Raw genomic sequence first — 24,144 nt, 5'->3', positions numbered from 1 at the left:
TCAATAAATGACTCTTTATGAGCCAATGGGGATATGTCGATTGACAGGTCCGTCAAAGGATCTCCAATGACGTTTTCTGTTGAAAAATTTCATATTATTATTGAAGTAATTGGAGGATTAAATAGAGCACATTTTATTTATTTAACATCATAATGGCAATTTAAATAAATCCTTAAAGACTTTGTATCAATGTCTTAGGCGTAGTCAGAGATAAAGATACAACATGACAACATCATCATTATGGTACTCCCCATTCCATTGGTACATCAATCTAATCTCTCTTCCTGTTGTCCTTTCGGAAAAATCACAGCTATGACGAGACAACAAAATGTCAAAACACTTACTATTGAACATTGAAAATTGTCAAACACATTGAAAATTGTGTGTCATTCGGTTGGTTGTTGCTCCGCTATAAGCCATGCTCTATGCAGCATCCTCAGAGAGTAAAAACCATTTTGGGAGTGGGGAGATGATGCCTATATCGGTCAACATCATTGACATACATTTTAACTGTAAGATTTTCAATATAAAATTTTTATAAATTTAATATTAAATTAGCTTCAAGGTAGCAGAATGGCTCACCCCATTCTTTAGCACACACTCTGAAGAACTAGAACAAAGGTCAGGTGTGTATTGTTATACGTTTTGTACGTAATATGAATGGAAGACTCTGTCTGGCTGTGTATGAGTGCTACTTATTGTCAGAGAGTGCATTATCATTACAATTTAATTGACCTAAATTGAGGCCGTAATGGAAATTTGAAGGTAAAACAAGATTATTTTCCATTATTGTTGTCTTTGTTGCCATTTTTCCGTTGTTGCTGGTGTTGTTGTAGCTGTTTATGTTGCTGCATCACATGCCACATGAAAATAATAATAAATTTATTAATTTGTTTAAGGACATTGGGGTCGTTGGATGTTGGGCGATAAGTTCTTTTCACAACAACAAAATTGAAACCGACATATGTCGGTTACATCACAACTCATTGAACACCCGCTCACACACTCACACTCACACACACACACATACACAACTTTATGCTTGGCCAGAAATTCAGTTTTTCACTCAGTTGATGCTCCGACCTTAATGATCAAACTAAAGCCAAACAGTAATGATGTTATTTAAGTGAAATTGAAAAATTGAATTAAAACCAAAGTTGAAAACTTTCACTCGATGCAATTGAATTTTTACAAAATTGGAATATAGGTACACCAGAAAATTATATCTTTTGTACATCATTATACCTATAAACTATATTAAAAAGAAGTAAAAAGGCGTTAAGTTCTTTGGATAACCACCAGCTCGGGTATATATGTAAACCATAGCAGCTATATCGAAATATGGTTCGATTTGGACCAATTTCGTCATGGAGATTGAGTGGTCTAATAAGTACAAGTCATTGTTTCATGTTGCAAAACAAAATATTGTTTTTCTTTTTATGGTAGCTATATTCAAATATAGACCGATCTGAAGTATATACGACCTGGATGTCGAAAAGCCTAACATAATTTCAGCGAAACTGGATTTTCAATTCATTTTTTATGGGCCCAAAACCTTAAATCGAGAGATCGGTCTATATGGCAGCTATAGCCAAATCTAAACCGATTTCACCCAAATTGCCGAAGGATGTCGAATGGCCCAATACAAACCACTGTCCCTAATTTCGGTCAAATCGGACCATAAATGCGTCGTTTATTGGCTCAAAACATTAAATCGAGAGATTGGTCTATATGACAGTTATATTCAAATCTGAACCGATCTAGGCCAAACTGAAAAAAGATGTCGAAGGCCCTAACACAACTCACTGTTCCAAATTTCAGCAGCTTCGGAATACAAATGCAACTTTTATGGGCTCAAAACCTTAAATCGAGAGATCGGTCTATATGGCAGCTATAGCCAAATCTAAACCGATTTGACTCAAATTGCCGAAGAATGTCAAATGGCCCAACACAACCCACAGTCCCTAATTTCGGCCAAATCGGACAATAAATGCGCCTTTTATGGGCCCAAAACCTTAAATCGAGAGATCGGTCTATATGGTAGTTATATCCAAATCTAAACCGATTTGGGCCAAATTGAAAATATATGTCGAATGCCCTAACACAACTCACTGTCCCAAATTTCGGCTAAATCGGACAATAAATGCAACTTTTATGGGCCCAAAACCTTAAATCGAGAGATCGGTCTATATGGCAGCTGTATCCAAATCTGAACCGATCTGGATGAAATTAAAGACGGATGTCGAGGGCCCTTACACAAATCACTATCCCAAATCTCGGCGACATCGGACTATAAATGCGCCTTTTATTGGCCCAAAACCTTTAATCGAAAGATCGGTCTATATGGCAGATATATCCAAATCTGAACCGATCTGAACCAAATTTCAGAAAGATGTCGAAAAGCCTAACATAACTCACCGTCCAAAATTTCGGCGACATCGGACAATAAATGCGCCTTTTATGGTCCCAAAATCTTTAATCGAAATAACGGTCTATATGGCAGCTATATCCAAATCTGAACCGATTTAGCCCAAATTGCAGAAGGATTTCGAGTGGCCCAACATAACTCAGCGTCGCAAATTTCAGCAAAATCGGATAATAAATGTGGTTTTTATAGGCCTAAGATCTTAAATTGACGGATCGGTTTATGTGGGGACTATGTCAAGATATAGTCCGATATAGCCCTTCATCGAACTTAACCTGCTTATGGGCAAAAATTGACTCAGTGCAAAGTTTCAGTTCATTCTATTTTATTGTAACACTACCATATCCATAGTGCAGAGTTCAGAGTGCAGGGTTCGAATCCTGGCGAGACTATCAGAAAAAATTTTCAGCGGTGGTTTTCCCCTCCTAATGCTGGCAACATTTCTGAGGTACTATGCCATGTAAAACTTCTCTCCATAGAGGTGTCGCACTGCGGCACGCCGTTCGGACTCGGCTATAAAAAGGAGGACCCTTATCATTGAGCTTAAACTTAAATCGGACTGCACTCATTGATATGTGAGAAGTTTGCCCCTGTTCCTGAGTGGGCAAAATTTGCATTTGCACCCATCACCATAAGATAGGGGGTATATTCATTTGATCATCCCATTGCGAAATATCCATTACCGACCCTACAAAGGATATATATTTCGGATCTACTTAAAGTTCTAACGCGATTAGACGATTTCTGTGTGTCTGTCCGTCCGTCTGTTGTAATCACGCCACAACCTTCAAAAATTGAGATATTGGACAGAAATTTGGCACACGTCATCGATATGTCTTTTTGATGCGCGCTGGTTAAGTTCTTGAACGGACGAAATTGGACCATATTTGGATATAGCTCCCATATAGACCGATCCTCCGATTTGGGGTCTTAGGCCCATAAATGCTGTATTTTTTATCCGACGTCGCTGAAATTTGAAACAGTGTGTAGTTTAAGGCTTCTTGACATATGGCCCAAATATGGTTCATATCGGTCTATATTTAGATATAACTGCCATATATACCGATCTGCCAATAAAGGGTCTAAAGCTCATAAAACCTTTGTTTATTACCCGATTTCGCTGAAATTTGAAATAGTGGGTTATTTTCATCCTGATTTATTACCCGATTTCGCTAAAATTTGCCACAAGGACGTGTGTTAGGCATTCTGACATCCGTTCGCTATATGGTCCAGATCGGTCTTTAGTTGGATATAGCTGCTATATATACCGATCTCCTGTTTTATAATCTTGGGCCCATAAAAGGCGCACTTACTATACGATTTCGCTGAAATTTGGCATAGTGACCTATGTTAGGCTTCTCGACATCCGTACTCTATATGGTTCAGACCGGTCTATAGATAGACTGATCTCCCGATATGGCGTCATGAGCCAATAAAAGGCGCATTTATTATTCGATTTCGCTGAAATTTGAAACAGTGGGTTATTTTACGCCTCACGATATCTGATCTAAAGATGGTTCAGATCAGACTATAATTAGATATATCTGCCATATAGAATGATCTGCCGATAAAGGGCAATATAGACCGATCTCCCGATAAATGGTCCGAAGCCCATAAAAGCTTTATTTATTAACCGATTTCACTGCTATTTAAAACAGTGGGTTATTTTAAGCTTCCCGACGTCTGAGGTAAATATGGTTCAGATCAGACCTTTATTTAGATATAGCTGTTATATAGACCGATTTCCCGATAAAGTGTCTGAAGACCATTGAAGCTTTATTTATTACCCGATTTCGCTGAAATTTAAAACAATGGGTTATCTGAAGCCTCCCGACATCTGACATAAATATAATTCAGATCGGACTATATTTAGATATAGCTGCCATATAGACCGATCTGCCGATAAGGGGACTGAAGCCCATAAAAGCTTCATTTATTATCCGATTTCGCTGAAATTTGAAACAGTGAGTTTTTCTGAGCCTCACGATATCCGACCTTAATACGGTCCAGATCGGTTTATAATTGGATATATATGCCAAAAAGACCAATATTTTGGTCTACAAAATTGAATTATGACATATATATTAGACCACTCAATGTTCGTGCCGAATTTGGGTGCATAAGTTATCCAATTTTCACCGAAATGTGACGAAGGTGGATTTATATATATACCCGAGGTGGTGTGTATCCAAAGTTCGGCCGGGCCGAACTTAATGCCGTTCTACTTGTTTTATTATTGTTGAGTTCCCATGATTTGGTATGTCAGGCCGGACTAAATACGTTTTTATACCACCAACCATCGGATGGGAATACATTTATTTCGTCATCCCGTTTGTGACACCTCAAAACATTGGATGGCGTAATTCTTATCCGATGGGATTGAAATTTGCACGTTGTGTTTTGTTATGACTTCCAAAACTGTACCAAATATGGTTCAAATCGCTCCAGAACCTTTATATAGCTGCCATATAAGCCGTTCTTCATATTTGGCTTTTTAAGCCTCTAGAAAGCGCAAATACCAACCGATTTAATTGCAATTTTGCATATATCGTTATGGTGACTTCTAACAACTGTATCAAGTATAGCTTAAATCGGTTCATAACCTGATACAGCTGCCATATAAGCCGATTCCCCGATTTGGCTTCTTGAGCTTCTTGAGGACCCAATTCTTATCCGATTTGGTTGAAACTTTGCACGAGCCGTTTTGGTGTGACTTCAACAACTGTGAGAAATATGATCCAAATCAGTCCATCTCTATGACTTTTAATAAGAAGTCATTCAAAGAACTTTTCACATGTGACCCATGGTGGAGGGTATATAAGAATCGGCCCTGTCGAACTTAAGGGGCCTTTACTTGTTAATTGTTAACATATAACTCGCCATTTTATTATACCCTCCACCATAAGATGGGGGGTATACTAATTTCGTCATTCTGTTTGTAACTACTCGAAATATTCGTCTGAGACCCCATAAAGTATATATATTCTTGATCGTCGCGACATTTTATGTCGATCTAGCCATGTCCGTCCGTCTGTCCGTCCGTCCGTCCGTCCGTCCGTCTGTCTGTCGAAAGCACGCTAACTTCCGAAGGAGTAGAGCTAGCCGCTTGAAATTTTGCACAAATACTTCTTATTAGTGTAGGTCGGTTGGTATTGTAAATGGGCCATATCGGTCCATGTTTTGATATAGCTGCCATATAAACCGATCTTGGGTCTTGACTTCTTGAGCCTCTAGAGTGCGCAATTCTTATCCGATTGGAATGAAATTTTGCACGACGTGTTTTGCTATAATATCCAACAACTGTGTCAAGTATGGTTGAAATCGGTCCATAACCTTATATAGCTGTCATATAAACCGATCTTGGGTCTTGACTTCTTGAGGCTGTAGAGTGCGCAATTCTTATCCGATTGGAATGAAATTTCGCACGACGTGTTTTGTTGTGATATCCAACAACTGTGCCAAGTATGGTTTAAATCGGTCGATAACCTGATATAGCTGCTATATAAACCGATCTTGGGTCTTGATTTCTTGAGCCTCTAGAGTGCGCAATTCTTATCCGATTGGAATGAAATTTTGCACGACGTGTTTTGTTATGATATCCAACAACTTTGGCAAGTATGGTTTATATCGGTCCTGAGAAGAGATGCCGGGAAAAGAACTCGACAAATGCGATCCATGGTGGAGGGTATATAAGATTCGGCCCGGCCGAACTTAGCACGCTTTTACTTGTTTTTATTATATTATTGTTTAAATCTTAACTCGCTAAATACACAAACGTTTTAAATTCAATTAAAACCATTCCAAAGATAAGCTTAAGCCTAACAACTCACCCATAAATTCGGCTAATTTGTACAAAACGTGATCCTCAAAGGTGTTCACATATAAAACAAAATTGCCCATGTTGCATTTAAATTGCCCCCCATTTAAACGAAATGAAAAAAAGAGTATATGCCCCAAAACTGTCCATTTGACCTTGAAACAATGTGGATGCACATAAATTGTCATCTTTAGATTTTGGAGCACGTACACACTTATACGGTCGAGTACACGTACATACATCGCTATAGTAGTTAATAATTAGCCAATTTTCATAAACAAATAAACCAAACAAAACTCAAAAACACTTTGCAATGACCCACATTTGAATAATAATATGGCAAATAATACTACAAAGTTACACAGACACAGGCACAGGCACAGACACATAGATAAGTACAATACCACTGTAGTACTCACATGTTCAGTTTACCCTGCAAACATTTTTCATAATTTTGGAATAGCGATCGTCCACGCGACGAAAGAGACTATCTTCTGGAAGACTTTTACGCAATTGTTTTCCGTAAGAGTCGCCAAACACTCTTCTACAATCTCTTGCATGTGTTATTACGCAATCCATTGCGTTTAAATCTTCCAGAAGATTTATTTTGGAGTTAACTGAGTTAACTTTTCGCGATGGTTTTTATTTTTTTATTTTTTTTTTGATATCTGAAGGGAGCGGACCCTTCCCTTTACCCCAATTTTCAGAATCGCCATATCTCGGAGATGGGTGGTGCGATTTAAGCGAAATTTTGTGTGATCTCTTAAAGTAACCTACAAAAAAAATTTATATCCAAATTTCGAACCGGGTACTTAGGAGGGGCGCCCCACCCTAAAACCTACCTAATATATATATACACTAATTACGACAATATGGTACTCAAATGAAAGGCATTTAAGATTAGAAAACGTATTTGATATCCATTTGTCGGACCAAGTGTTTGGGGGATCACCCCAACCCCCAAAACATCCCTAAATCGGACATATTTACCGACCATGGTTATATGGGACTCAAATGAAAAGTATTTGCGAGTAAAATACGAATCTGATATCCAAATTTGGGACAAAGTTTCTAGGGGTCCACTCCTTCCCCAAACACCCCCCAAACAGAACTCATTTGCTGACCACGGCAATATGGGGCTTAAATCAGACATCAAGAGAATATCGGGCTGAAATAAAATATTTTAGGAAAGGAGTACACCTTACATACAAACTTAAATACATAGACCAATAAAGATCATATGGGACTCAGATAAAGGCATATATTGTTAAACTGTTTGTCAAACGACAAACATGGTATTTCACTAAAAGCTTTTAATTGTCGAAAATAAATATTCCAAGGAAAATTTTGTTCCAAATTAAGTAAAAGAAGGTGCAGCGGAGCGGACCCGGTCCAGCTAGTTTTAAATACTCAAAACGGCTGAACCAATTTTCTTGAAATTTTCGCAGATACCAGAGTTTGGGTCCCTGGTGAAAATGGGGTACTACATTTTTTGATATCCGAAGGGGAGGCGGACCCGCCTCCATACCCCAAATTTCAAAAACAACAGATCTCCGAAATGGGTGTACCTATTTAAGCGAAATTTTGTATGCCACCTTATGGTACCCCAAAAACACGAAATCGGTATAAAATTTTTGGGTCAAATAGCCTAGGGGACGCCCCATCCCAAAACCCACCCGGGCGGACATGTTTACTGATTGGGTCAATATGGGTATCAAATTGAAGGTATTTAAAAGTAGAGTACGAACTTGATAAACAAATTTCGCCTAAAGTGTTCGAGGGGTCCGCCACCCCCAAAAAACCTTCCAACAGGACTCTTTCACCGCTTTGGGCAATATGGGTATCAAACGAAAGGTATCTTAAAGTAGAGTACATATCTGATATAAAAATGTATCCCTTGGTATCTGGGGGGCCTTCCCTTCCCCCAAAATCCCCCGCACGGACATATTTACAGATGTATCAAACGAAAGGTATTTAAGAATAGAGTACAAACTTGGTATAAAAATTTCGCCCAAAGTGTTCAGGGGTAGGGGGTCTCCCATCCCCAGAAAACCCTCCAACAGGACTCTTTCACCGCTTTGGGTAAGAAGGGTATCAAATGAAAGGTATTTTAAAGTAGAGTACAAATCTGATCCGAAAAATTTTTTCTTGGTGTCTGGGAGGAGGACCTGCGGATCTTTAAAATTGTGGTATCCCAAGTGGTAGCTTTGAAATATGTTTTTGAATATAGAATGGATTTGAACGAAACCTTCAAAATTCTTGACAATATAGGGTCAAACAAACCGTCCATGTTTGCCTACTATGGCAATAAATAATAGGTATTTGATAGGAGAAAACGAATTTGATATCCAATTTTGAGGCCTAGTGTTTGGGGGTCGTCTCACCCCATAAACTCCCCCTAAACCAATGGCTATTGGGGCTCAAATAAAAAAAATTTGAGAGTAGAGAACGATGTTGATATATTTTCTGGGCTAAGTGCGTGGATGGCCGTCCCACCCTAGATACCCCTTAAAGTGGACATAATAGTCGATTATGAAAATAGGGGGCTCCAATCTGATATCTGTTTTATGGCCAAGTATTTCAGAGACGCCTAACCTAAGCTCCCCCTAAACCACATATATATACCGACTAAAGCAATATGTAGCTCGAATGTGATTTTTGGGAGTAGAGTATAAATCTGATATCCACTTTCGAGGCAAAGGGTTTGGCTACTCCAATCCACCACCAAAACCAAGAGAAGAGATTCAAACTATAATGGGGGGAATCCCCCCTTACCTTATTTTCAAAACCTCCTGATCTCGGAGATGGTTAGTGCGCTTTATGCGAAATTTAATTTAGTTTGTTTATAAAAACTCAAAAGCCGAAATTTGGTTTACCCAGGGGTGCAGCGCCACCTCAAAAGCCCACTAAATGGAAATACAAACCAATAATGACGATATGGGGCTCAAATTTAAGGTATTTGAGACCAGAGCACGAATAGAATATATGACGTTCCACCTCACCCCAAATATTCTCCATACCTGACTTATTTACTGGCCATATTAATATAAGGCTCAAATGAAGAGTATTTGGGAGTAGAGCGCCAATATGATATCCACATTGGGACGATATATCTATGAAAGCCCGTACCAGTACCCACAAACAGGACTTTCCTGACTGTGGCAATATAGGGCTCAGATAAAATAAGAGAGTGAGTGAAGGCGCAGCGGAGCGGGCCCTGTCCAGCTAGTATAGTATATATATTCTTGAACGTCTCGATGTTCTGAGTTGATCTACCCATGTCCGGCCGTCCGTCCGTGTGTCGACATCCCGATAGCTGTCGAACGCGTACAGCTATTCGATTGAAATTTTGCTCAGGTACTTAATATTGATGTAAGTCGTTGGCAAATGCAAATGGGCCATATCGGTTCAGATTTGGATATAGCTCCCATATAAACCGATCTCCCGATTCGATTTTTTGAGACCATGGAAGCCGCAATTTTTGTCCGATTTGGCTGAAATGTTGAATGTAGTGTTCTGCTAAGACTTCCAACAACTGTGTCAAGTACGGTCAAAATCGGTCTTTAACCTGGTTAACTCCCATATAGACCGATCTCCCGATTTGACTTTTTGAGTCCTTACAAGCCGCGATTTTTGTCCGCGTTGGCCGAAATTTGGTATGAGGTGTTCTGTTACGAATTCCAACAACTGTGCCAAATACGGTCCAAATCAATCTATAACCCATTTAAACCCATCTCCCGTGACTTCTCGAGTCCTTACAAACCGCAATTTTTGTCCGTGTTGGCCAAAATTTGGTATGCGGTGTTCTGTTACGAATTCCAACAACTGAGCCAAATACAATCCAAATCATTCTATAACCTGATATAGCTCGATTCCTAGAAGCTTTAATTTTTGCTGGTTTGACTGAAGTTTGGTATATAGAATAAAATAAGGCCCTTCAACTAAAGTTATTTTGTATACATTTTTAGCAGAATCTTGGGTTCCCAAGATTTGGCCTGGCCGAACTTAACTCTTACTTGTTTTTTTTTTTAAGTTTCTTCATACTTGTTACATTTTCGATTAACAACTAATTTTGATATGCATTTCAGATCTCTCAAGAGAATAACGCGCAACTCTTTTGAAACAATATTTAATGAATATTCCAAAACACTTATTTGCTACTCGTCCAAACGTAATATGCAACTCTTCTAGAAAAGTGTTTTATAAATCTTCCAAAATTGTGATTGGTTACTCGTTTCTTATTCTTGCGCGATTCTAAAATCTTCCAAGACTCTTCGCATTTACTCTTCAACAACTCAAATGGACGATTCGCAGATCACACCTCCAGAAGATTCGCCTGGAGGACACATCGCCCCACGACTGAGGAATCTTCAATGACTCTTAGACGAGCTCTTTCGCGATCATAACCTTCATCTAGAAGATTCGCGGAAGATTGTTTGGTGATCAAAAATGTTTGCAGGGTATGTGCATGAAAATATTCGCACATCATCACAATAACCGAACAAAGCGAAAACCTCATAAAAATGATAGTGAGAAAAAAAAAATTGCAAACAAAAGCCGGTAAAATAAACGAGACACAGAAGTCGCACAGTGAGTAATTCTCTTAATTAAGAAACTAGAAAGTTGGGCATAATTTGTCTGGTAGTCTGATATCAAAATTCGGGACAAGTTTCTGTCAAATGTTAAAAAATCTTTAAAGGGACATGTAACATTAGTTGAACGGAACTGCATGGTATTCAAATAAAAAGTCTTTGAAAGTTGAATAGGAAGATGATGAGGGATGCGTATATGCGGAAAATCCTGTTTATTGAGTTAAGATACAATACTGCAGAGGTTAGCATGTCCGCCTGAACGTCTGAACCTAGAATCCTGGAGAGAGCATTAGAAAAAATTTTCAGCGGAGGTTTTCCCCTCCTAATGCTGGCAACATTTGTGAGGTACTATGTCATGTAAAACTTCTCTCTAAAGAGGTGTCGCACTGCGGCACGCCGTTCGGACTCGGCTATAAAAAGGAGGCCCCTTATCATTGAGCTTAAACTTGCTCTCATTGATATGAGAGTGGAATGCTCACGGGCAAAATTTGCAATTTGAACTCATTAATATGAGGGAAGTATCCCCTATTCCTCATGGGAAATGTAGTACCATAATAGATGTCATGTCATCTCAACCCACTGTGCAACTATTGTTGATTCATAAGCTCCCCATATTACGTGTGAACATATCATTATTCTCATTGCATTGAAACACTTCAAACAATACATCAAAATATGCAATTTGAGAATCCAAAACCAGTAGGCAACGGCAGCAGCAGCAGCAGCAAGTAATGAAGTGATAAAAACACAACTTACAAAGATGGGGGAAAAGAAGACCCATACATTACATAAATCACAACTCATCAACTTACCGCATTGTTTTCCTCATCCTCGTCTTCATCATCATCATCTTCAGCATCTTTGGCCTTCTTACGCCATATCACAACGCTGACATGATTACTGCTTTCATTGAGCCAATGATTTTTCAAAAGGGCTGCAATTTCTGAGATTCTCAGACCCAAGACATCATTGCCATTCAGCTCAAGCAGGCAGTCTCCCACTCGCAGACCTGCTACATATGAAGTGGAATCCTTTTGTATGCTGCTCACCCAGGGATAGGGATCCCAGGGTGCCCTGCTCAAATGAAGACCAAGTGAACCGTTTGAGCACGTGTAGATTTTAAATGATTTTAGCATTTTTTTCTCAATACTTCTTCTGTAGTTTTCTCTTCTCTTAGTTTTACGCTTTGTGATCTGTAATGGTAAGATGGAAAGCAAACAAATTAAAAATTTTTGTCTTTAATTTAGTCCATTTAATTTCTTTTGTACACTTCGTTTTGACGGTCTTCGATTTTCAAGGCCTCACGTACTCTGTGAGCGCGGGTGCAGACAACAACAACGAGAACGACGAAAACTTTTTTACCAGCCAAGTTTTATTGACTTTTGCACATTAATTCAAGCCAAACAAAGTCATTATGGCAACGCCCACATTAAAGTCGAAAAATCAAGGCAAAAAAGTTTGGATCCTCTTTGTGACACATACAGCAGACACATACAGAAGGTGTCATGGAAAAATCACATGGCATGGGAGCTAACTATGATATCTTCATGTTTGTATGTAAAGTACGATGTTAACCCATTATCGCCAGATCCTCGATTCCCTTGTCCGATTTAGATGAAAATTGATATATAATCATTATTAGAGTATTTATACTGTATTGCACGAAGTGTTTTGGTATCACTTCCAACAACTAGGCTAAGTATGGTTTACATCGGTCCCTGTTTCGATATAGCTGCTATATAAACCGATCTTGGGTCTTGACTACTTGAGCCTCTAGAGGGCGCAATTCTTATCCGATTTTATTGAAATTTCGCACGTAGTGTTTTGGTATCATTGCCAACAACTACGCTAAGTATGGTTTACATCGGTCCATGTTTTGATATAGCTGCCATATTAACCGATCTTGGGTACTGCTTCTTTCGCCTCTAGAGGGCGCAATTCTCATCCGATTTGGCTGAAATTTTGCACGTAGTGTTTTGGTATCATTGCCAACAACAACGCTAAGTATGGTTTAAATCGGTACATGTTTTGATATAGCTGCCATATAAACCGATCTTGGGTCTTGACTTCTTGAGCCTCTAGAGGGCGCGATTCTCGTCCGATTTCACTGAAATTTTACATGGGCTGCTTTTTTATGATTTCCAATAACTGTGGTAAGTATGCCGCAAATCGGTATAGAACCTGATATAGCTGCCATATAAACCGATCTGGGATTTTGACTTCTTAAACTTCTAGAGGGCGCAATTGACATCCGATTTGGCTGAAATTTTGTACAACGGCTTCTCTCATGATCTTGAACATACGTGTCTAATATGGTCTGAATCGATCAATAGCTTGATACAGCTCCCATATAAATCTCTCGCCCGACTTTGCTTCTTGCAATTCTTATCCGAAGGAATGGAAATATTACACAATGACTTTTACAATGTTCAGCATTCATTTATGGTCCAGATCGGACTATAACTTGATATAGCTCCAATAGCATAACAGTTATTATTCAATATTCTTTGTTTGCCTAAAAAGAGATACCGCGCATAGAACTCGTCAAATGCGATCCATGGTGTAGGGCATATAAGATTCGGCCTGGCCAATCTTATATACCTTACACCAAATCTTACTTAAGATTTGGAAGGCTAAGATAGGCAAAGATCACAGTATTGAAACATCAGCCAGCACAGGGAATGGAAACCCAATAAAGCGTAACGAACAGGGACCCGACGGTGGAACCATTACCGACTTTATAAAAAGTCGGAAGACTAGATTAGGCAAAGAATCTAAAACGATGACATCAGGCAGTGTAGTGACAGGAAAGTCAACGACAGTCTAAAGAACAGGGAGCGGACGATCAGATCATCACCTACTTCCAAAATGCCCATCTACTGGAGGACCAATGATTAAAGTAATCCAGATAAACCTCCACCGGAGCGGGACTGCTACACTCGCTTTGTTGGAGAAAATCAGCAAGGGCAAGATTCATATTGCCTTAATTCACGAGTCATGGACGACCCGGAACAAAGTTTCTGGACCATAAACCATATCAACTACCAATTGTTCTATGCTAACACTGGCGGCGTCATAAATATTTGAATTATATATTTTCCCCAGAGTTGTCAACGTCGGATGCAACAGTGGTGAGACAGGGAGACGGTGGAGCATACCTGGCATCACTTCATCTGCCTTTCGACTCTCCGACACCGCCACCCATGTCGGAGCTGCAACTGCTGTCTAGAAAAGCAAAACAGACAGGAAACGAGATAATAATAGGGGGCGATGCGAACTCTCACCACATATCGTGGGATAGTACCAACTCTAATAAGCGGGGCCAAGCCCTGGCAGAGTTCTTGAATACTAACGACCTAATAACACTTAATATTGGTAACATCGCTACCTTTGTTAATAGGATTAGAGGGGAGGTATTAGATGTGACGATATGTTCAGAAAATCTGATCGATGAGGTTCAGGATTGAAGGGTCTCCATGGAACACTCTTTCTCTGACCATCACTACATTGGGTTTCGAATAACACGACCAGCGTCGAATCCGATAAGCTTCCGGAATAAGTTCAAGACCAACTGGACAAAATTGGGAAGGCTACTCAGAAGATAATTTAAATTGTCCAAGAAGACATTGGCTAAAATGTCGACAGGATTACGACTGGTGGAGTCCTCCCAAGAGAGTTGCCCTCTTCGGGAAAGGCAATCAGCCCAAGAAAAACCCTGGATGACCGGGGAGATTCGCAATATTGGGATAGAGGTCCGCAGACCGTTTAACAGAGCACGTCGTAAAAAGGCGGACGTTTATTGGGATGTGCAGTACACACGGCTCAAGGAATACAATAAGATTATCAGAGCGGCAAAACGTGCCTCCTGGAAGCTTTGCCGTGAATAGGTCGTTAGCGTTAATGACGCCGCCAAGATAAAATATTTTCTCTCAAAAACCCATGTCCAAACTGAAACTTTAGTAGACGACATGGGATGAGAGCAGAGAAAACGTAGGACATGTTGAGGCTTTTGATGAAAACCCATTTTCCACAGGATATGAAGGGACTCACGGAGACACCGGAATCTTGGAATAATGACGTTGATCGAAGGTTTATAATAACGGAATTTATGGTGAAGGGATCTTTGAGGAGCTTCAAAACATTTAAGTCACCCGGACCTGATGGAATATTTCCGGCGTTACTACAGAAAGAGGCAGACTATCTAGCGCCTCGTCTGGCCAAAATTTTCACAGAGTGCCTAGGATTTGCACATACTCCGAAAGCCTGGCAGGAGGCAATGGTGGTGTTTTAACCCAAGCTACGCAAGGCAAGTTATGCGATACCAAACCCGGCCATGCAAGGCCTACAGACCCATAAGCCTTACGTTCTTTCTACTCAAAACCATGGAACGTATTCTGGACACCATGATAAAGAGTATGATATCCAGCAAACTGCTCAAATACAAACAGCATGCCTATGTCAAGGGAAGGTCGATGGAGACTACCTTGCACGAGGTTGTGCATAAAATAGAAGAATCCTTCGATGCCAAAACGTACACACTGGCTGTATCCATTGACATCGAGGACACTTTTAACAATGTGCGGACCGCCAATCCTTAGACCAGTACCGGGTGGACCCGGTCCTTAAAGAATGGATAAACCATATGCTAATGAACAGTTGGAAAAATTGTGTGTCCCATGGCATAAATAAAAGGTAGAAAGTGGTACAGGGCACGCTACAGGGGGGCATTTTATCGCCACTCCTATGGGTGACCACCATAAATAACCTATTACGGATGCAGACTGAGGAGGGATTTGAACTCGTCTGCTATGCAGACGATGTTATAATACTTCTAAAGGGTAAGTATGCTATGCAGAAGGGCCGAAAGGGACTTGCATATGGCATATGACTGGGCTGGACCCAGAGGTCTCAATGTCAACCCAGTGAAGATTGAAATATGCCTGTTCACAAGGAAGACGAAGTTGGGCCAATTTAACGCATCACGTTTTCTCAATAACACGATTTCGATATCTGACAAAGTCAAATAATTAGGTGTGATCTTGAACAGGAAACTGAATTGGAAGTGTCACATTCAGGAGCGTACTGAGAAAGCTCACAGATATTGGGCACTATGTAGATGGGCCGTAGGCTCGAAATGGGGCCTAAGTCCGAGGATAGTCCACTGGCTCTACAGGAACGTAATTAGACCAATATTTACTTACGCCTCAGTAGTTTGGTGGACTGCTATGGAGAAAAAGTGCAACATAAGAACCATACAACTGGTACAGAGAACATGTTGTCTTGGCATAGGCGGAGCGATGAGGGCCACGCCCACTAGAGCATTGGAGACTATTCTAAATATCCAATCCATTGACATACAGATTAAGTGTGAGGCAGCCACTGCGGCTATGAGACTTAAGGCGATGGGAGAATGGATTGAAGATGGGAGCAGCTCATACCATCGCGGTATAATCGAGGCGAAGATAGGAAACCTGGAAGGGAAGAGGTTTCCGATCGGATACCTGAGAAGAACCTTGAAGTCGAGTGCGAGGCACTGCTGCCAGAGGCACAGTCTTGGATTGACAGAACCCTAGTATTGCCATCTGGAAGATCATGTTACACGGATGGATCAACGCTAGAGGACAGAGTGGGCCTGGGAGATTCCGACAGATTAAGTATGAAGCAGCCACTGGGGCTATGAGCCTTAGGGCGATGGGAGAATGGATTGAGGTTGGGAGCAGCTCATACCATCGCGGTATAATCGAGGCGACAATAGGAAACCTGGAAAGAAGGGAAGAGGTTTCCGATCGGATACTTGAGAAGAACCTTGAAGTCGAGTGCGACGCACTGCTGCCATCGGCACAGTCTTGGATTGACGGAACCCTAGTATTGCCATCTGGTAAATCATGTTACACGGGTGGATCAAAGCTAGAGGACAGAGTGGGCCTGGGATTTTAACGCCTTCTCTGAGGATGGCAAAATCCGCATCGTTTGGGCGTAACGGAGTAAGGGGAAATGAAAGGGCAGACGATTTGGCGGTGAAGGGCGGAGGACCGCCGTCAATAAACTTGGTTAACCCGAAACCTTTCTGTTCGACTCTGTCCGAGTTAAGGGCGCAAGCGAAGAATGCGCATGCAACACTCTGGAACAGCGAAACGGTCGGTAGGACGGCGAAAGTCCTATGGGGGGATCAAGATCGTGAGAAGACGAGGCTATTACTGAAAGGAAGCAAGAAGGAGGTCAGTATAGCTATTGGTATCATAACGGGACACATAGGGGACCACGAGCTCACTTAGGTAAAATCGGTGCGGCAAATGATAGCATGTGTAGATTATTCGGGGAAGATGATGAGACGTTGGACCATTTCCTTTGTTATTGCCCGGAAAAGTTCAGAATTTTCTGAGGAAATCCCAAACTAGTGCCAATACATGAAAACATGAAAAAAGGCCCCAAAAAGACAAAACTGGGCCCCAAAATTTTGTAGTTGTTCTCCATATACCTGTTTGGGGCATATTTGTAGATTTTATCCGAAATTAAGCACGTAGTGTTCCGTTGTATTGATTGTTTTACCCACTACCATAGGATGAGGGTATACTAATCTAGTCATTCCGTTTGTAACACCTTGAAATATTCATCAAAGACCCAGATTAAGGTATAGCTCCCATATAAACCGATCGCCCGATTTGACTTCTTTGGCTGAAATTTAGCATGTAGTGTTTTGTTATGACTTCCAACAACTGTACGTACGGTTCGAATCGGTCTATAACTTGATATAACTCCCATATAAACCGATCGCTCGATTTGACTTCTTGAGCCCTTACAAGCAGCAATTTTTATCCGATTTGGCTGAAATTTAACATGTAGTGTTTTGTTATGACTTCCAACTACTGTGCTAAGTACGGTCCAAATCGATCCATAACCTGGTATAGCTCTCATATAAACCGATCTCCCGATTTGACTTCTTGAGTCTTTACAAGCCGCAATTTTCATCCGATTTGGCTGACATTTTACATGTAGGGTTCTGTTATGACTTCCAACAACTGAACGAAGTACGTTCTAAATCGGTCTATAACTTAATATATTTGCTCCCATATAAACCGAACTCCCGATTTGACGTCTAGAGCCCTTACAAACCGCATTTTTTGTCCTAAACGGTCCAAATCAGCCTACTACCTGATATAGCTCCCATATCAGCCGGAATCTCGATCATCCTTGGTTGGTTCCTAGAAGCTTTAATTTTTGTTGGTTTGACAGAAGTTTGGTATGTTGAATAAAATTTTAGCAGAATCCATGGTGGTGGGTTCCAAAGATTCGGCTCGGCCGAACTTAGCACGCTTTAACTTGTTTTTATTAGCTTGCACCGCTAGTTTAGCCTCCACCAAAGTCTAGCCTCTTTTTAGCACTCACTGTACAAGCACATAGACACCGAAAACCATTTATGTTACTATGCGATAGCACGCACTCGCTTCGGCCAGATACCAAAGCAAAGTGATTTGTTTTAATCGCATATGACGTGTGTTTAATTACACAGTCTGTGCGTGTACGGCATGCAAATCTCAAATCCTTCACCTACAAAAAAACAACTGTTCTCTAAAGCTTACTAAACACCCCCACTTTCAGGCATATTCACACACACACTTACACACATTAACCTATGTTCCCAGTGAGTTGCTGCAGCCATGGTAGCACTCAGAACAAAAAGTGCAATAAAGCATACATAGATCCAAAAACGCAAAACAGAACTTTGTAAACACACACACCCACAACCGAAGTATTAAAGAAGAGCTAGGGAGAGAAAGAGAGAAAACAGCGAAAAAATGCGTCTGATAAAGACGGGGCAAATTGACTTATCGTTCAACTTTAAATGTTACGACGCGTCAGCACTCAACAATGAAGAAGAAGATTGGTTGGACATTTTCTTTCATTAGCATATTTTGCAAAAAAGGGAATTTTGAAAATTCTGGATTTAAGAAGCTCATAATTAAAAATTTTAAATTCATGGGGGGTCCCGAATATTTAAAAGATTATTGTGTGTTCACGAAGAGACTGTTTAAAAGGGCTTCGAACTACAATCGATAACTTTATAGGAAAAGTTTCTGTTGATTTAGTTACCTAATTTAGACCATATTTGGGAGGAAGAGAGGCCTAATGCAAGAATGCGAATACAGGAATATTTAGTCAAATAAATAATGAACATGGGAGAAGGAAAGAAGTATTACAGTGAGTAGATGATAAGAATTACGGTATACGAAAGTGTGAAAGAGAAATTAACTCTGGGTTTGGTAGTGGGGCATTTTAAGAAATATGGAAGAAAGTGTGCTGAAGAAAATGTTCATTGTAAAGACGATTTGTAAGAAGATTGACGAAAGGAAAAATGAGTGAATGAAATAAACGTAACAACAGAAGAAGAAACAAATGTTGGTATAGAACTCTTCATTTGCCTCTTAAATAGGGAATGATGTACTGACGTTTAAAGCGGAATTGCTGAAAATCCTCGAAAATAATGCAACCTTTATTTGGCCTTCAGAACCAAACCAAAAAAGGAAATGTGAGCGGAAGAATGGGAAGAACCTACGAACAGTCTTGAGAACAAACTGGAAGATGGACAGAAAGAAGGGTGGAAAGACGAATAAGGAAATGGTGATATTTAATTCTCAACTCCAGTGTAAGAAGGAAATTAACGCCTTCTTTGAGGATGGCAAAATCCGCATCATTTGGGTGCCGGGCCATAACGGAGTAAGGGGAAATGTTAAAGCAGACAATTTGGCGGTGAAGTTCAGAGGACTGCCGTCAATAAACTTGATTAACCCGAAACCTTTCGGGTCGACGCAGCCCGAGTTAAAGGAGTGGGCGACGAATGTTAAAGGAGTGGAACAGCGAAACGCTCGGTAGGACGGCGAAAATCCTAGGGGGGGATCCAGATGGTGAGAAGACGAGGCTATTTCTGAAAGGAAGCAAGAAGGAGGTCAATATAGCTATTGGCATCATAACGGGATACATAGGACTACGGTGCGGCAAGTGATAGCATGTGTAGGGCATGCGGGGAAGATGATGAGACATTGGGGCATTTCCTTTGTCATTGCCCGGTTTTCGCCTCTAAAAGATACCAGCACTTAGTTGGAGCCACAATACTAGACATGAACCAACTTAGGAGAGTGGTATTGAAAACAATTAAGGATTTTGTAAGTGGCACGGAATTCTTAACTTAAAATTTTCTTTTTAGATTTTAGTTTTAGAGCGCACAACAAGCCGATTACTGGCTTAGCTCCATAGTTTCATGGGGCGGATTAATATCTGCACTCTCTTTTTAACCTAACCTAACCTAATTCTCAACTGACATGGATGAGCGGAGGCCGGTAAAAGTACTCGAAGAGTACATTTGAATGTAGAACGGACGCAGAGACGAACGGACAACCAAAAGACAGAAGAAATAGTGTAACGAAGGATTTACATACAGTAGGACTGGCAAATAAATTCGCCAATTAAATCGATAGTACGGTCCATAAAATTTAATGTTTGAAGATTATTTCATGAAAATTTTGAGCGTGATAGTGCCTCAAATGGTCCATCCGCTTAGTCCAATTTTAGCATAATCTTTCCAACATTTCGTCCGGTATCTCACGACTAAATGCTTCAATGTTGTCTTCCAATGCGTCAATTGAAGCAGGCTTGTCTTTATAGACATGAGCTTCAACATAGCTTCACATAAAATAGTCTATAGAAGTTAAATCGCACGATCTAGGAGGCCAATTGACCGGTGTCGAACGTGAAATAAAATGTTCACCGAACTCGACTCTGAATAAGTCCATTGTTGCGATGGCTGTGTAGCATGTGGCACCGTCTTGTTGAAACCACATGACAAGCAAGTCAAGCTCTTGCGTTTTGGTAAAAAAAAAATGGATATCATCTCACGATAGCGTATCACCATTCCAGTTACGTTGCAATTCGCATCTTCATTGAAGAAGTACGGTCCAATGATGCCTCCAGCCCGTAAACCGCAACAATCTGTGACTTTTTCTGGATGCATTGGTAGCTGTTGCAATGCTTCTGCGTGATCTTCACACCAAAATCGACAATTCTGCTTATTTACGTAACCATTGAGTTAAAAATTAATTTCGTCGTAAAATGCAAGAAGCGCGCTATGAACTTTTTTAACACAGAACGCATTTTGATAATAAATTGCAATAATTTGCAAGCTTTGTTCGTTTGTAAGACGATTCATGGTTAAATTAGAGACCAAACTGAAGTTGTTGGTCAATGAAGCAAAACACGAAACGTGCGTGAGCTGTGCAAACCAGTGTTATTAAATAGATAATAGCTTAACAAGTGAAAGCGTGCTAAGTTTGGCCGGGCCGAATGTTGGGAACCCATGGTGGTGGGTTCCCAACATGTCAAGCTTTACTATAGAGCCGTTAGTTGGCAGATTGCAACACAAGGTTTGTCCAATCCCGTAATATAAAAGGCAACCCTCGTATATGCATCGCCCGATTTTCACTCAAATTGCCGTATGAACAACAATTTTCTAACGATTTGTTCAAAAAAATTGGTTCAGATTTAGATATATTGGTTGCCCAAAAAGTAGTTGCGGATTTTTTAAAAGAAAGTAAATGCATTTTTAATAAAACTTAGAATGAACTTTAATCAAAAATACTTTTTTTACACTTTTTTTCTAAAGCAAGCTAAAAGTAACAGCTGATAACTGACAGAAGAAAGAATGCAATTACAGAGTCACAAGCTGTGAAAAAATTTGTCAACGCCGACTATATGAAAAATCCGCAATTACTTTTTGGGCAACCCAATAGCTCTCATATAAAGGGTGATTTTTTGAGGTTAGGATTTTCATGCATTAGTATTTGACAGATCACGTGGGATTTCAGACATGGTGTCAAAGAGAAAGATGCTCAGTATGCTTTGACATTTCATCATGAATAGATTTACTAACGAGCAACGCTTGCAAATCATTGAATTTTATTACCAAAATCAGTGTTCGGTTCGAAATGTGTTCAAATTTTGACAAATTTTGTTCAGCGATGAGGCTCATTTCTCGTTGAATGACTACGTAAATAAGCAAAATTGCCGCATTTGGAGTGAAGAGCAACCAGAAGCCGTTCAAGAACTGCCCATGCATCCCGAAAAATGCACTGTTTGGTGTGGTTTGTACGCTGGTGGAATCATTGGACCGTATTTTTTCAAAGATGCTGTTGGACGCAACGTTACGGTGAATGAACACATTTCGAACCGAACACTGATTTTGGTAATAAAATTCAATGATTTGCAAGCGTTGCTCGTTAGTAAGTCTATTCATGATGAAATGTCAAAGCATACTGAGCATCTTTCTCTTAGACACCATGTCTGAAATCCCACGTGATCTGTCAAATACTAATGCATGAAAATCCTAACCTCAAAAAAATCACCCTTTATAAAGTCGACTCCGCCCGACTTCAACCTTTCCTTACTTGTTTCAAATGGCATAGTTACTCACAAATATCGCCAGCATTACAAAAGGATAACCACCGCACCCCACCATAGGATGGGGGTATACCAATTTCGACTTTCTATTTGTAACACCTCGAAATATGCATCTGATACCCTATAAAGTATATATCGTTATGTCATTTTAAGTCGATCTAGCCATGTCCGTCCGTCCGTCTGTCTGTCGAAAGCTCGCTAACTTTCAAAGGAGTAAAGCTAGCCGCTTAAAATTTTGCACAAATACTTTGTATTAGTGTAGGTCAGTTGAGATTGTACATTGGCCAAATCGGTCCATGTTTTGATATAGCTGTCATATAAACCGATCTCGGGGTCTTGACTTCTTGAGCCTCTAGAGGGCGCACTTCTCATCCGATTTGACTGAAATTTTGCATGAGGTGTTTTGGTACTACTTTCAACAACTGAGCTAAGTATGGTTCAAATTGGCCCATGTTTTGATATAGCTGTCATATCAAAACTGATCTAGAGTCTTGACTTCTATAGCCTCTAGAGGGCGCAATTCTCCTCCGATTTGACTGAAATTTTGCCTGTAGTGTTTTGGTATTATTTCCAACAACTGTGCTAAGTATAGTTCAAATCGGTCCATGTTTTGATATAGCTGCCATATAAACAAATCTAGGGTCTTGACTTCTTGAGCCTCTAGAGGGCGCAATTCTCATCCGATTTGACTGAAATTTTGCACGTGGTGTTTTGGTACTACTTTAAACAACTGTGCTAAGTATGGTTCAAATCGGTCCATGTTTTGATATAGCTGACATATATACCGATCTGGGGTCTTGACTTCTTGAGCCTCTAGAGGGCGCAATTCTCCTCCGATTTGACTGAAATTTTGCCTGTAGTGTTTTGGTATTACTTCCAACAAGTGTGTTAAGTATGACACAAATCGGTTTATAATCTGGTATAGCTGTCATATAAACCGATCTATGATCTTGACTTCATGAGCCAATAGAGTGCGCAATTCTCATCCGATTTCGCTGAAATTTAGCATGAGGTTTTTTATTATGACATCCATTAATTATGCTGAGTATGGCGTAAATCGGTAAAGAACTTGATATAGCTGTCATATAAACCTATCTGGGATCTTGACTTCTTGAGCCTCACAATTCTCATCCGATTTGGAAGAAATTTTGTACAACGGCTTCTTTTATGACCTTCAACATACATGTCTAATATCGTCTGAATCGATCAATAGCTTGATACAGCTCCCTTATAATCCTATCTCCCGATTTTGCTTCTTGAGCCCCTACAAGGCGCAATTCTTATCCGAATGAACTGAAATATTACACAATGACTTCTACATTGTTCAGCACTCATTTATGGTCTGAATCGGGCTATAACTTGATATAGCTCCAATAGCATAACAGTTCTTATTCAATATTCTTTGTTTACCTAAATAGAGATACCGCGGACGGAACTCGACGAATGCGATCCATAGTGGAGGGTATATAAGATTCGGCCCGGCCGAACTTAGTACGATCTTACTTGTTTTCTCATGTTCTCGCCAGGATTCGAACCCAGGCGTTCTGCGTCTTAGGCAGGCATGCTAACCTGCGCTACGGTGGCCTCCAATATGTGTCTACAAAAATTTGGCATATTTTTTGCACTGATTGAGATCAAATGAAATGCTACAGTTTGTTAATTTTTAAGTGATCTAAGTGTCTGTTCTGTAATCAATCATTCTTGCCTATGGAAAGAAATGGTATATTGTAAACTCATTTTTACCTTACACTCAAAAAGTTTAACTCCTTTAAAGCGCTTTGTTGAAACTTTCCATATAGACTTCCATAAAGACTTCCTTTAACTTTACCATTTTGTCCTTCACTCTAAATATGGCTAATATG

At 40.1% G+C, this 24,144-nt stretch overlaps 1 protein-coding gene across 3 annotated transcripts in view; it reads right to left on the bottom strand.

The window, feature by feature from the left end:
- Nucleotides 1–24,144, bottom strand: part of LOC106086448 (uncharacterized) — a 187,455-nt gene that overhangs the window by 105,734 nt on the left and 57,577 nt on the right. For 2 of the 3 annotated variants that reach the window (XM_013251130.2, XM_013251131.2), the window contains exon 2: nucleotides 11,647–12,027. In XM_013251130.2, coding sequence (XP_013106584.2) covers nucleotides 11,647–11,970 — 324 coding nt within the window. In that variant the 5' untranslated portion in view covers nucleotides 11,971–12,027. Of the gene's footprint in view, nucleotides 1–11,646; nucleotides 12,028–12,102; nucleotides 12,121–24,144 lie in introns of those variants that run through there. The other variant, XM_013251132.2, reaches the window with a different exon arrangement.

This window comes from Stomoxys calcitrans, chromosome 2 (assembly GCF_963082655.1).
Source record: "Stomoxys calcitrans chromosome 2, idStoCalc2.1, whole genome shotgun sequence".
Taxonomy (NCBI): Eukaryota; Metazoa; Arthropoda; class Insecta; order Diptera; family Muscidae; genus Stomoxys; species Stomoxys calcitrans.
This window is presented reverse-complemented; position numbering and strand designations above follow the sequence as displayed.